General features: G+C 43.1%; 1 protein-coding gene across 2 annotated transcripts in view; it reads right to left on the bottom strand.

Moving 5' to 3' along the window:
• Positions 1 to 6,326, bottom strand: part of MYOF (myoferlin) — a 174,608-nt gene extending 168,282 nt beyond the window's left edge. Inside the window, exon 1 of one of the 2 annotated variants that reach the window (XM_030809247.1) lies at positions 6,018 to 6,326. In XM_030809247.1, the coding sequence (XP_030665107.1) occupies positions 6,018 to 6,105 (88 nt within the window). In that variant the 5' untranslated portion in view covers positions 6,106 to 6,326. The remainder of the gene's footprint in view (positions 1 to 6,017) is intronic. The other variant, XM_030809248.1, reaches the window with a different exon arrangement.
• Positions 6,327 to 14,381: the final 8,055 nt, after the last annotated feature.

The following is a 14,381-nucleotide window of genomic DNA, read 5'->3' as shown; positions in this document are numbered from 1 at the left end:
GTTTTATGGGAATACCCGAGTAGTGTGATTATCAGTTTGAGCTGATAGGGATCTTCTTGATGAGTCCTATGGTGCTCGCTGGGTGAACCAAGGCTCTGTGTGGGCAACGCACCAAATGCCTGGACAAACCACAGTGAATAATATCCATGAGCTCTTTCTCACATCACTTCCCCACTCTTTTTTTCTTTCTTTCTTTTTTTTTTTTTTTTAGATGGAGTCTCGCTCTGTTGCCAGGCTGGAGTGCAGTTGTGTGATCTCAGCTCACTGCAACCCCCACCTCCCGGGTTCAAGCGATTCTCCTGTCTCAGCCTCCCAAGTAGCTGGGATTACAGGCACCCACCACCACGCCCGGCTAATTTTTCTATTTTTAGTAGAGATGGGGTTTACCATGTTGGCCAGGATGGTACTTCCCCATTCTTAAGTGGAATCTCATAGCTTTGGAGCTCATTTAAAAAATGCCTTAAAAGATATATTCTTGGCGTTAATGTCCCCGACTGAAAAAAGAAAGTCAACTTTATAATTTCAAATAGCAAAGCAAGTTTTTACTAAAAATACACATGTGTCTATTGGATACATCACAGCCTTTGGGATATCTAGAGATTAACTCCCTTTCAGATAAGCCATTACAGCCCCATTTTTCAAAAGAAAAAAAGATTCTTAGAGGTTAAGTGGTTCGCTCAAGACTACAAAGTTTGATATGCTAATTAGAGGGGGGATATCTAGAAATATCTAGGCTCACATTCCAAAAACAGGTCCAAGTAAAATAACAGGAATCTGGAAAAAATAAGTAATAACATGACAATTATCTGGTGGCCATCTGGACAGTAGCAGTAGCCATTCCACAAGAAAAAGATTTACACAAGACCAGAAGGGAGAGACAATTCTGGCTGATGGAATGGGGGATATTGTAAGGAGAGAATGAGAAAAATGCTATAGTAGCAACAACTGTGCACCCAAGGAGATGGATGTTTTATATGAATGTAATGTTGCCACATTGTAAAGGCACAATAATATAAAAGTATGCAAGAAAACCTCCGCTCAATCACCTTTTCAAGAGATTGGACACAGAAGCAAGGGATGGGTCAAAGGGAAAATGGAAGCCAATGGCAAGATCCAGTAAAAGCATCTTTAAAAGAAAAGAAAAGGCCAGATGCAGTGGCTCATGCCTGTAATCTCAGCACTTTGGGAGGCCAAGGCGGGTGGATCACCTGAGGTCAGGATTTCAAGACCAGCCTGGCCAACATGGTGAAACCCTGTCTCTACCAAAAAACACAAAAATTAGCCGGGTGTGGTGGCGCATACCGGTAATCCCAGCTACTCGGGTGACCTAGGCAGGAGAATCACTGAAACCCAGGAGGTGGAGGTTGCAGTGAGCTGAGATTATGCCATTGCACTCCAGCCTGGGCAACAAGAGTGAAACTCTGTCTAAAAAAAAAAAAAGGAAAAAGAAACACACACACACACACACACACACACACACAAAGATAGAAGCTGTGCTTTTGAAATGTGCATATTCATGGCCGGGCGCGGTGGCTCACGCCTGTAATTCCAGCACTTTGGGAGGCCGAGGTGGGCGGATCATGAGTCCAGGAGTTCAAGACCAGCCTGACCAACATGGTGAAACCCTGTCTGTACTAAAAATACAAAAATTAGCTGGGCTTGGTGGCAGGCGCCTGTAATCCCAGCTACTCAGGAGGCTGAGGCAGGAGAATTGCTTGAACCCGGGAGGTGGAGGTTGCAGTGAGCCGAGATCACACCATTGCACTCCAGCCTGAGTGACAGAGCGAGACTCCATCTAAAAAAAAAAATAAATAAATAAAAATGAAATGTGCATATTCACAAAGACATGCACTACAGGGACACCCACTGCAGTACTGTTGCTAACAGGCAGTAGTTGGGACAACTTATATGTCTAGAGCAAAAGATCAGGAAGGATTCAAATCAAATTGTTCAGCATGGTGACCCTGAAGGACTAACAGTGGGAGAGAGAAAGAATAGAAGAGGTGTGGGGAGAATTTTCACTTTTTAATTGCATAATCCCTTCTGGGTTGTTAGTTTATTTTATGTCTACATGCATTTTTAATTTTAGAAATTAAAAATATTATATTATTTAAAATTAAAAAGTTTTTTAACAACCTGTTCTGTTTGGAGGAATCATCAAGTCTCAGAGTTGAAATTGGTCTCAGAGGTCTGTGTAGTCTAATCTCAGCTAGATTCAGCTTCACAGCCTGGCTGCCTGCATGGAACTTAGGGCAGAATGGCCACCCCTGGCTCACAGGCGCTCACTCCAGCCTCAATTCAGATCTGGCTCATGGAACCTGGTGTACTCCAAGGATGTGAAAAATTACATAAGCGTTGTGGCTTTCATAATCTACACCTGCGCTGCTAAACATCCATAAAAACCATGCACCAGGACTACAGCAATCCCCAGATCCTCCTAGTTCCTACCAGGCCCTGAGTAATTTGACAGCCTCAGAAGGGTCGCTCACGGTTGAACACAACTGGGCGCTCATACCTGTAATCCCAATACTTTGGGAGGCCAAGCCAGGAGGATTGCTTGAGCCCAAGAGTTCGAGGCCAGCTTGAGAAACAGAGTGAGGCCCTGTCTCTACAAAAAAAATTAAAAATTAGCTGGGCATGGTGGTGTGTGCCTATAGTTCAGCTACTCAGGAGGCTGAGGTGGGAGGATTGTTTGAGCCCAGGAGTTCGAGACCGTGATCCGACCACTGACTGCACCCTTCCCTCCTGGATGGCAGGGTCAAACAGTCTCAAAAAGAAAGAAAGAAAGAAAGGGTTTGAACACGAAAAACTGAGGTCAACTGTAAACCAGTTGGTTGTCAGTACAGCACAATCCCAAGTACAGTGTAGCTATAGCCTAATAGGGCCTCACAGTGTCTATGCGAGCCTCACCATTAACAATCACTTCCCCTGGCCATTCTTCACCATCTTATAGTTTGAGAAGAGCTGCTTACTGCCCTGACTTTGCTTATTTACCCAAGAGGCAAAATGTTTACATATTTCAGTTAACACAGGGACTTTCTTTGATACTGCCTTGATCTGGTATGGCTTTTCCCTTTTTTTTTTTGAGATAGTGTCTCGTTCTGTCTCCCAGGCTGGAGTGCAGTGGTGCGATCTCTGCTCACTGGAACCTCCACCTCCCAGGCTCAAGCGATTCTCCTGCCTCAGCCTCCTGAGTGCTGGGACTACAGGCATTGTAGGACTTTTTCCATTTTACCATACCGTGCCCCACTCCACACTATGAAGTGTGTCTGCCTTTGTTCCATGTTCCTCTGATGGACAGTATTTTGCTATAAGTATCCTCAGTTCCGTCAGAACTTAACGTTACTTAATTTTACACAGTGCTCAAAACTGGGGACACACCTGTAAAGGGTTTGCCATCACCAAGATTTTAAACCACCGACATAGACTGAAAGCAAGAAGAGTGCTGTGTTCATTACTATATCCCCTCCAGCACCTAAGGCAATGCATTTCACATCTTGCTGAGAGCAGATAACTCAATACCTGGAACTAGAAAATTATAGAATCTAAAAGATGGAAGGCATCTAAAGACCAGTTCCCATCATGCCAAAGCTGAGAAACTGGAGACCCGGGTGGTTAAATCAGATATTGAGTTAATGTCAGCTGGAATGCAGATGTTCCTATTCTGAGTTGAGTGCCCTTTCCTCTGTCAGGTTGCTTGTTAGCTAAATGAATGAATGACTTTACCACTTGATTTGTATGAACAAAGGAGGCCAGAAAAGAGACTAAAGTTAAATGTGTAATTGTTTGGATAGACTATATTTGCCAAGTTCACTGAAGTTTTCCACTTTCAGTTGATTGTTTGCATTCATTGACTTAGATATATTTTTCATCATTTAAAATGTTCCAATGCATACAAACTCCAGACAAATAACAAGTCAGATTTCAATATATCGTTAACTCCAATTCCCCTATAATCTATAATACTTAAATAATTACATGATCGGACTGATATGAATATATTTTAATGTCTTTATATGTCAATGGTGAAGGATGTAAAATCTTCATATTATGTCCCTATTATGTAACTGCTTCAAGGAAACAAAAAATTAATAAAACCTAACGCATGTAAATAAACTCTGACATGAGTCCATGATATTCACTAGCCAGATTTTCAAACCTTGTTGTCCTTTAAGAGCCCGATTTTAAGCTGGGCGTGGTAGTTTACGCCTGTAATCCCAACAATTTGGGAAGCTGAGGTGGGAAGAAAGTTTGAGCAAGGGAATTATAACCAGCCTGGGCAACATAGCAAGACCCAGTCTTATTCTAAAAAAAATTTTTAAATTTTTTTTAAATCCAATTTTTGCCCTTCAGATTTTTTTAAACCAACCAACAATTTGCCAGCTTTTTTGTTTGTTTGTTTGTGTGTTTGTTTGAGATGGAGTCTCACTCTGTTGCCCAGGTTGGAGTGCAGTAGCACGATCTCGGCTCACTGCAACCTCCTCCTCCTGGGTTTAAGCAATCCTCCTGCCTCAGCCTCCCGAGTAGCTGGAATTATAGACATGTGCCACCATGCCCAGCTAATTTTTGTATTTTCAGTAGAGATGGGGTTTTGCCGTGTTAGCCAGGCTGGTCTCGAACTCCTGCCCTCATGTGATCCACCCACCTCAGCCTCCCAAAGTTCTGGGATTACAGGCGTAAGTCACCACACCCAGCCAGCCAGCTTTGAGTTTCATTTCTTTCATTTTCTTGCTCATCCTCAGAGGGAGAGGCTTAAGAAGAGAAATAAAGGGGAAAAACGGGAAAAAGAAAGGCGAAAGGTATAGATACCTCAGGAACTGACAGGGAGTAGCAGTCAGGCTCCTGGAAGAAATGAGAAATGTAGCAAGGCATGGTCAGGAAACACATGTCTATCCATGCTCCCACTCTCTCTGCCTTTCCCTCTCTCTCCCATCCCTCTTGCCAAGAAGTGAGCTGGCAATCTTACCAATGACAAACAAAATAGATAAAGCCTCCACACTGAGATTTAGAAACCCCACTTTAGCCAAAACTAAGTCACTTACATCAAATTGTACCATGACACCAAGCATTCCTCTCCCCTCCCCTGCAATGGCAATCAAGTGTCATAGAAAAATAGCCTTTTAAAATTACCATGAGCCTTTTATTTTTATTTATTTTTACACCCAGGCTGGAGTGTAGTGGCGTGATCACGGCTCACTGTAGCCTCAAACTCCTGGGCTCAAGCAATCCTCCTGCCTTCGCCTCCCAAAGTTGGCTCAGGGTTGATGAGCCACTGTGCTCAGCCAACCATGAGGTTTTTAGAGATGATCTCGTCTAAACCCTTCTCGCCTGTTTTGCAGAAAAGAAAATTGAGATCCCAGAGAAGTGAAGTAACTTGCCCAAGGTCATTCAGCAAGCAAGGTAGAACTAGATCCCCAAACTGCAAACTAGCTGTCCAGAGTTCTTTCTTCAATGAGCAATTTAAAAGCTACAGAATGTACAAAAAAACACCCCAACAGTCTAGATATAAAAACAATTACAAAGGCAGAAAAGGGCAGGAAAACTCAGTAAAACTATGAACTTCACCCACCCCACCTCCCAGAAACCCAGTGACAATCAAAGCAGTGTCAGGCTGGTTCAAGGAGTAATGGTGCCTCCAACAATTTAATTGCTCTTCTTCCTCCTTTACCCATTTCTCACAGGCAGAGAAAAAAGACTACTGAAACTTACTTTGAACCTATACAGACGTTTGTTGATACCTGAAATTTAGGGATTCGCAAATACGTTTTCTGCCAAGAGCTGACAGAAATCACACTCTTAGAGCTAAAACATCAGGTCATTCTATGAGTCTCAAGCCCTGGAGAAAATTAAATGCCTTTCCCAGAAACGGGTCCTCTCCCCTGTCCTGCGCAGGTAACAAACGCTGCTGGAGAGACTTGGCTTCATCAGCTGTCTAAATGCAGACTTTTCAAGAAGGTGACCCAAGAAACTAACATTCCAAAACAGAACTTCAGGAAAAGAAGAAAACTTTTTCTTACCCTTAAAAATAACAGAAACAATAGGATCCGGCTTGCCAAATTTCGTTTTAGGGATATTGCTGGCAGATTCCACAATCACTCGCAGCATGGTTCTTAGCTGGCAGAAAGCAAGTTTCAGCAAACGAAGTGGAGACTCGGGCGCTGGAGCTCCGGGTCGCACCGCCTTGGGAGAGAAGTTCTCTCCCAGTGAAGGGAGGATTTCTCCCAGGGACGGGGCAAGGAAGGGGAAAAGGCAAAATGGGTGGACCTCTGGCGGATTTTACTGAAGGCAACGTGTAAACTGATGGCAAACTCCCCGCGTCTACGCAGTGCCGCAGGCACAGACTTATGAATTCGGGAAACGTGGAAGTGAAAAGGACAAACCCTGAACTAAAAATAATTCCGTGCAACAAATGAAACCAACATGAATTTGGAGCTAAGAAATACGGGTAGGTCAGGAAACCACTAAAATGTTGCTGCCTTTTAGCAATGGTTCGTGAAACTGAATTAATTGATTTTTCCGTCACTGCTTTCATTCTTTTCTGAGTTTCATGGAGTTTTAAAACTTTAGTCATTTTTTTCTTTTGACTTTTCGCTGTTACTTCTCACGCTATTGAACACACCCACTCAGTAACCCTATGTTCAGCTTTTTTAAAACAGCTAAAGGGTGCCTCCTACTGGACGGCAAACGAATGACAGAGTTTATTTCAAGTAAACGCCATCCGGGCATGGGGAATATGGCTTTTCAGAACTGATCTACTGTGAGTCGATCCTTTGCTTTATATATATATAGGACTTAACATAGAATCTCTTCAAAACCCCTTCAGAGGTGAGAGCTGGGCGCCTAAGTTTTCCTGGCTCATCAAATGCTGCCAATTGCCTTCAATGAAAATGGAGAAGTGACTCCCCACTGTTTCTGGACCTACAGCTGCCCATGGTGTCTTTCTGTCCCAGAGGGTGCATGAAGACAGTGCAGCCTGGCTGAGATCACAAGAGACGGCCAGGGACTAGTCAGCCACATCTGAGTGTGAGACTCTGCCTCACCACTCTGAGCTATGTCACCTTAGCAAGTTTCTTTTCTCTTTCTTTTCCTTCCTTCCTTCCTTCCTTCCTTCCTTCCTTCCTTCCTTCCTTCCTTCCTTCCTTCCTTCCTTCCTGTCGCCAGGCTGGAGTGCAGTGTAGCGATCTTGGCTCACTGCAACCTCTGCCTCCCGGGTTCAAGCGATTCTCCTGCCTCAGTCTCCCGAGTAGCTGGGACTACAGGCACGCGCCACCACACCCACCTAATTTTTTTTTTTTTTTTTTTTTTTAGTAGAGATGGGGTTTCACCGTGCTGGCCAGGATGGTCTCGATCTCTTGACCTTGTGATCCGCCTGCCTCAGCCTCTCAAAGTGCCGGGATTACAGGCTTGAGCCACCATGCTGGTGAGCAAGTTTCTTAACCCCTCTCTTCCTCAGTTTCCTCATCTATGAACTGGGGATAAAGGCTGTTATAAGATAAAGGTCATAGCATAGGGGTTGGCACAAAGCACACAGTACTTTGCACATGTAAGAAGTTCATGTTTATTTGTGATCTCATAGCGTTTCTGTTAATGCAGTTTGACTTTAAATCAGGATCTCATTATATTTCAGAAGAAAAGGCTAAAACTTGGGATGAAGAAACATTGAGCTTCTTTTTGCTTTAGAACACACAATCAAGCAGACCCACCTGTAAATAAACATTTCTAGTACATTGAATAAGCATGAGCTAACCTACAAGAATTCTTCTGTCTCCGTGAGTTTCTCAAAGGCTTAAAGCAAAGAACGAATTACCCAGTGCTGTGTTCATTATTGTATTTAGTGGACATGTCAGCAGTTTTAGTGGAATATAGAGATTATTACTTTTATTTTATCTGTCTGATATTTGTCATTTTTACTTTGAAATATATTCATAGAAAAATGCATACTACATAAATGTGACAGTTTAATGAGCATCCAGGTCAAGACAGAATATTGCCAGCCCTCCAGAAGCCCCTGGAATACCCCATATATCATATCCACCTCCTTCTCCCAGAGGTAACCACTCTCCTGATTTTTTTTTTTTTTTTTTTTTTTTAGCTGGAGTTTCACTCTTATTGCCCAGGCTGGATTGAAGTGGGGTGATCGGCTCACTGCAACCTCCACCTCCCGGGTTCAAGCAGTTCTCCTGTCTCAGCCTCCCAAGTAGCTGGGATTTCAGGCGTGCACTACCACACCTGGCTAATTTTGTATTTTTAGTAGAGACAGGGTTTCACCGTGTTGGCCAGGCTGGTCTTGAACTCCTGACCTCAGGTGATCCATCCACCTTGGCCTCCCAAAGTGCTGGGATTACAGGCGTGAGCCACCACGACTGGCCCACTCTCCTGATTTTTATGGTAATGATTTCCTTGCTTTTCTTTGTAGTTTTTACCGAAAAACAACAACAACAACAACAACAACAACAAAAAACAGTTTAGGTTTGCTTGGTCATGACCTTTGGTGATATAAATTCTTTTGTATATTATGAACTTTACATACATACACATATATTCATATATATAGATACACACATACATATGTTAATACTTTGTGAATTCTTTGCTGTATTATGACTTTATAGAAATGGAATCATACAGAATGGATTCTTTCATGTTTGACTTCTTTTTTCTCAGTATTACATTGTGAAATTCATTCATGTAGCTCTACTTACTTCACTCTTGTTGCTATATGGTATTTCATTGTATGAGTTTCCAACATCTTATTTATTTATTTATTTATTTAATTTTGAGACGTGACGGAGTCTCGCTCTGTTGCCCAGGCTGGAGTGCAGTGGTGTGATCTCGGCTCACTGCAACCTCTGCCTCCTAGGTTCAAGCAATTCTCCTGCCTCAGCCTGCTGAGTAGCTGGGATTACAGGTGGACACCACCACACCCGGCTAATTTTTGTATCTCTAGTAGAGATAGGATTTCACCGTGTTGACCAGGATGATCTCGAACTCCTTAACTCGTGATCTGCCTGCCTCAGCCTCCCAAAGTGCTGGGATTACAGGCATGAGCCACCGCGCCTGGCCTCCAGATTTGATTAATTCATTCTACTACAGCCAGACATTTGGATAGTTCAGGGAATGGGGCTATTACAAACAGTGCTGTTCTGAACAGTCCAAGACTGTTCTGGAACAAATGTGCATGAGTCTATTGGGTGGAATTGCTTGCTGGGCCAGAAAGTGTATGCATGTCTTCACCTTTACAAGGTAATTCCAAATTATATTCCACAATAGTACTCTTGCCAGCAGTGTATGAGACTTCCTGTTGTTCTAAATTCTTGTCATACTTAACCAAAGTTAGATTTTTTACATTTGCCCTTCTGGTGAGCATATAATAGCATCTCACTGGAGTTTTAATTTGCCTTTTACCTATTCATGTGGGAGAAAAAAGACAAATGACCTCCAACCTTACATAATACATAATCAATTACAGGTGGAGTATAAATGTAAATAAGCAAGATAAGACATGTTTCAGCCCAGACGCGGTGGTTCATGCCTGTAATCTCAACAGTTTGGGGAGGCCGAGGCAAGTTTGAGACCAGCCTGGGCAACATAGTGAGACCCTGTCTCTACAAAAAAATTGTTAAAATTAATCGAATGTGGTGGCATGCACCTGTGGTCCCCAGCTACTTGAAAGGCTGAGGTGGGACAACCACTTGAGCCTGGGAAGTCCTGTGGCAGTGAGCCATGATTGTGCCACTGCACTCCAGCCTGGGTAACAGAGTGAGACCCTGTCTCTAAAAAAAAAAAAAAAAAATCTAGCCAGGTGGTGGCAGCAGCTCACACCTGTAGTCCCAGCTACTGGGGAAGCTGAGGCAAGAGGATCACTTGAGGCCAGAAATACAAATCCAGCCTATACAACATGGCAAGACCTCCTTTCTAAAACAAGTAAGTAAAGAAAAAAAATCAAACAACAAAAAAAGACATAGAAGAATATCTATATCACCCCAGGATAGGAAAGGATTTCTTAATATGAAAAAATGTACAAATCATAAAGGAAATATTGATAAATTCAATTATATTAAAATCACAACCTACAAAGGACTAGTATTCAGAGTACATAAACAGCTCCAGCAAATTAGTAAGACAAACACATAGAACTCAATGGAAAAATAGGTAAAAGATTTGAATAGGCACTTCATAAATTAGGAAATGTAAATATGAAAAGGTACTCAACCTCACTGGTAATTAGAAAAGTGCAAATTAAAACTCCAATGAGTTATTATATACTCACCAGATGGGAAAATATGTAAAAATCTAACATTGCCAAGCTTGACAAGAATGTGGAACAACGGGAAGTCTCATACACCGCTGGTGAGAGTGTAATCAGCAGTAAATTCTCATGGATTTTCTACCATTACAATTATAGAATCTGCAAATAACGCCTGGGGTGTTTCTTCCTTTTCAATCTTTGTGCTTACTTTATTTTCCCTTTTATTTCTATGTTGATTAGACCTTTCATTATAATATTGACTAGGGGTGGTAATAACAGACATCCTTATCTTTTTCTGTATTTCAAAGGGAAAGATTTCCGTACTTCACCATAAAGTATGATGTTTGCTGTAGGTTTCTCATAATTAGCCGTTTTAAGATTAAAGGAGTTCTCTTTATTCCTAGGTTGCTAAAACTTTGAGGGTTTTTGTTTTTTTTTTTGAGATGGAGTCTTGTTACGTCCTTCTGGCTGGAATGCAGTGATTATTCACAGGCACAATCATAGTGCACTACAGCCTTGAACCCCTGGCTCAAGCAATCCTCTTGCCTCCGCCTCCTAAATAGCCAAGACTACAGGCAAGTGCTTAGCTACTTTTAAATGCCCAGTTTTAAGGCTTTTTATAAGACATAAAGTTGGATTTTATCAGATGGTTTCACTTTATTGAGATGATCATATGAATTTTATGTTTAATGTGGTGAATTACATTTATTTTATTTTATTTTGAGACAGAATCTCACTCTATTGCCCAGGTTGGAGTGCAGTGGCATGATCTCAGCTCACTGCAACCTCCCATTCCTGGGTTCAAGCAATTATCCTGCCTCAGCCTCCCAAAGTACCTGGGATTACAGGTGTGCACCACCACACCCAGTTAATTTTGTATTTTTAGTAAAGACAGGGTTTCACCATGTTGGCCAGGCTGATCTCAAACTCCTGACCTCAAGTGATCCACCCATCTCGGCCTCCCAAAGTCCTGGGATTACAGGCGTGAGCCACCATGCCCTGCCAATTACATTTATTTTCTAATATTAAACTAACTTTGCATTCCTGAGATAAACTCAACTTGGTTGTCATATCTTATACTTTCCTATTGCTAAATTTAGATTGGAAATATGTTTATATACTATTTATGACTTTTGCATCTATGTTTATGAATAAGACTGACTTGCAATTTCCCGTCCTCATTTTGTCCTGGTCAGCTTTGGTGTGGAGATCATGCTAGCATCGTAAAATGAGGTGGGGTGTGCTGTTGCCTCTTTTTTAATTCTTTGGAAAAGCTTGTGAACTTGGAATTATTTCTTCTGATATGTTGTTCTTTCACAAAATTCATACCTGTATTTATTTTAAAGAATCAAGAAATCCTACCAGATGCTGGTGCAGTGGCTCACGACTGTAATCCCAGAATTTTGGGAGGCTGGGGTGGGAGGGTTGCTTGAGCCCAGGAATTTGAAACCAGCCTGGGCAACATGGCAAGACCCCATCTCTACTAAAAATAAAAAATTAGCTGGGTGTGGTGGCGTGTACCTGCAGTCCCAGCTACTTGGAAGGCTGCGGTGGGAAGATCACCTAGGCCTGGGAGGTCGAGGCTGCAGTGAGCTATAATTGTGCCACTGCACTCCAGTCTGGGAGACAGTGGGACCCTGTCTCAAAATAAATAAGTAAACTCTACCAGGCGTTGGGGGCCGGGCGCGGTGGCTCACGCCTGTAATCCCAGCACTTTGGGAGGCCGAGACGGGCGGATCACGAGGTCAGGAGATCGAGACCATCCTGGCTAACACGGTGAAACCCCGTCTCTACTAAAAATACAAAAAATTAGCCGGGCGCGGTGGCAGGCGCCTGTAGTCCCAGCTACTCGGGAGGCTGAGGCGGGAGAATGGCGTGAACCCGGGAGGCGGAGCTTGCAGTGAGCCGAGGTTGCGCCACTGCACTCCAGCCTGGGCGACAGAGTGAGACTCCGTCTCAAAAAAATAAAAATAAAATAAAAAAATAAAAATAAAAAAATAAACTCTACCAGGTGTGTTATAAAATTAGCAGTTCACCTCTCCTTACCTCTAGCATTTCCTGACAGCATTTCCATTTCCAGAGGCCCCAACTTTCAGCTCTTTCCTCTGATTATTTTGGTGTTTGTATCCATATCTCCAAGTAACATGCTTTCTTCTATTTTTCACTTTCCAGCATCAGGCATCATCTGTTTCCTAACAGGGAAAATGAGGACTTAGCTGTCTTTTGCCCCTCCTCAAATCCAAACACATATGTGCACACTTTCTGTATCCCATCCCCCACCACGATAGCTGTAACATAAATTTGCATAGATACATTATTGTGATTGTATAAACACTATTCACAAGCCACGAAGTATACTGCAATGTGCTTCATACATTTTGATCTTGTTTCAACTTATTCTTTTCTTTCTTTCTTTTGGAGTTAATACCTTGTTGGTGGTGGTTTTTAGTGTTTGTTTATTTGTTTGTTTGTTTGTTTTCTGAGACAGGGTCTCTGTCACCCAGGCTAGTGTGTAGTGGTGCGATCTCAGCTCACTGCAGCCTCGACCTCCCCTGGCTCAGGTGATCCTCCCATTTCAGCCTCCCAAATAGCTGGGACTACAGGGACACACCACCACGCCTGGCTCCTTTTTGTATTTTTTGTAGAGTTGGGGTTTTGCCATGTTGCCCAGGCTGGTCTCGAACTCCTGGGCTCAAGCAATCTGCACATCTTGGCCTCCCAAAGTTCTGGGATTACAGGCATATACCACTGCACCTAGCCCCTTGTTTTTTGTACTTTAAACTCTTCCCAAATTGTGTAAATTTCCAACATGTTCAAACATATTGGAATTGTATCAATTTCATCTTGAACCCTCCCCTGGGGTCTTTCAAATGGCTCTGATCTGGAGGGTTCTGCTTGGGAGCTACACATAGCTGCTATCCCTGAGCTGCCTTTCTCCACTTCTCTTTGCATCTCTCTTATTTTGGATTCCGTGTCTTCCTCTTTCTTGGTTTACTTTCTTGGATTGCTGAAGCATAGACCTTCCCTGTTTGAACAGCTTTATTCTACTCTCATATTTCATTGGCAGTATGGCTGGCACAGGATTCCAAGTTCAAAAGCATTTCCTCCCAATATTTGAAAGCATTGTTCCATTGTCTTCTGGTTTCCCATATAGGTCGCTCCCGCCATCTCTAGCAGAGTATCACATACCTGCACCTGTGCTGTGTGACTTGCAGTACTTTTCTATGCAAAGCATGTTGTCCTCTACCCTATTTGTGGCAGACATGGCCATGGGACTGGCTTTAATGGAATGTGGGAATGTGGCTGTTGCTACAATACACCACCCAGATTTCCCTCCGGGAATGAAGGATAAAATACCCCCAGCTGCTGGGAGAGCGGCCAGAAAACCTCCCTCAGCTGTTAGCCCTCTTCAGGGATTGCCTGCACTGAAGAAAATTGCCCTTCCCAAGATCACATTTCCTTCCAGAAGCAGCCTACCTCCCAATGACTGATCAGCGCAGGGATATGAAGGCCTGGTCCCCTTGCCCCAAGTGGTGACAATCTACAGGGCCATTCCAGCCTCTGGGTTCCCCATGGGGTCAGCAGGAGCCGGTGTTGGACCCAGCTTCCTTCTCCCCGCATCTGTGGTGTTGATCTCATGAATACTTCTTCAGTAATACTTGTATACTGATATCATTTCAGAAATTTTCCCTGGGGAATGCAACCTGTCACAGTTGGGTGCCAGGAGTGGTTCAAGAAAGCAGATCCTAAGATGGGATTTTGAGCTTAATCCTCCACCACCCAGATGGGAATGAAGACCCCGATAATCTCATCAATGATTATCCCTGGCACAGTACAATTGTAAAATGTGTCACCAATGGAAGGGAACGCATTAGCTGTGTGAAATGTCAAGCAGTTGAAATATGCAGGGAAAACAGTAACTAAGGATTTGGATTTAGGGGGCCATTGCCAAACTCAGTTGACGCTCTGGAAAAGTAACAAAAGGCTGAGAGTGATTAATCAGCAATAAATAGCTATGAATGAAAGCCAAGTGGCCTCCTCTCCTGCAGCAGGAGAACTGGGAAAGCTCAGGCCCAGCAACAGAACTTAGTCACAAAAGACAACAAGCTCCAAGGAAGATTGAACCCTCAAC

This window comes from Nomascus leucogenys, chromosome 3, assembly GCF_006542625.1.
Source record: "Nomascus leucogenys isolate Asia chromosome 3, Asia_NLE_v1, whole genome shotgun sequence".
Classification (NCBI taxonomy): domain Eukaryota; kingdom Metazoa; phylum Chordata; class Mammalia; order Primates; family Hylobatidae; genus Nomascus; species Nomascus leucogenys.
Note: the sequence above shows the minus strand (reverse complement) of the source record. Positions and strands in the feature narration are given on the sequence as shown.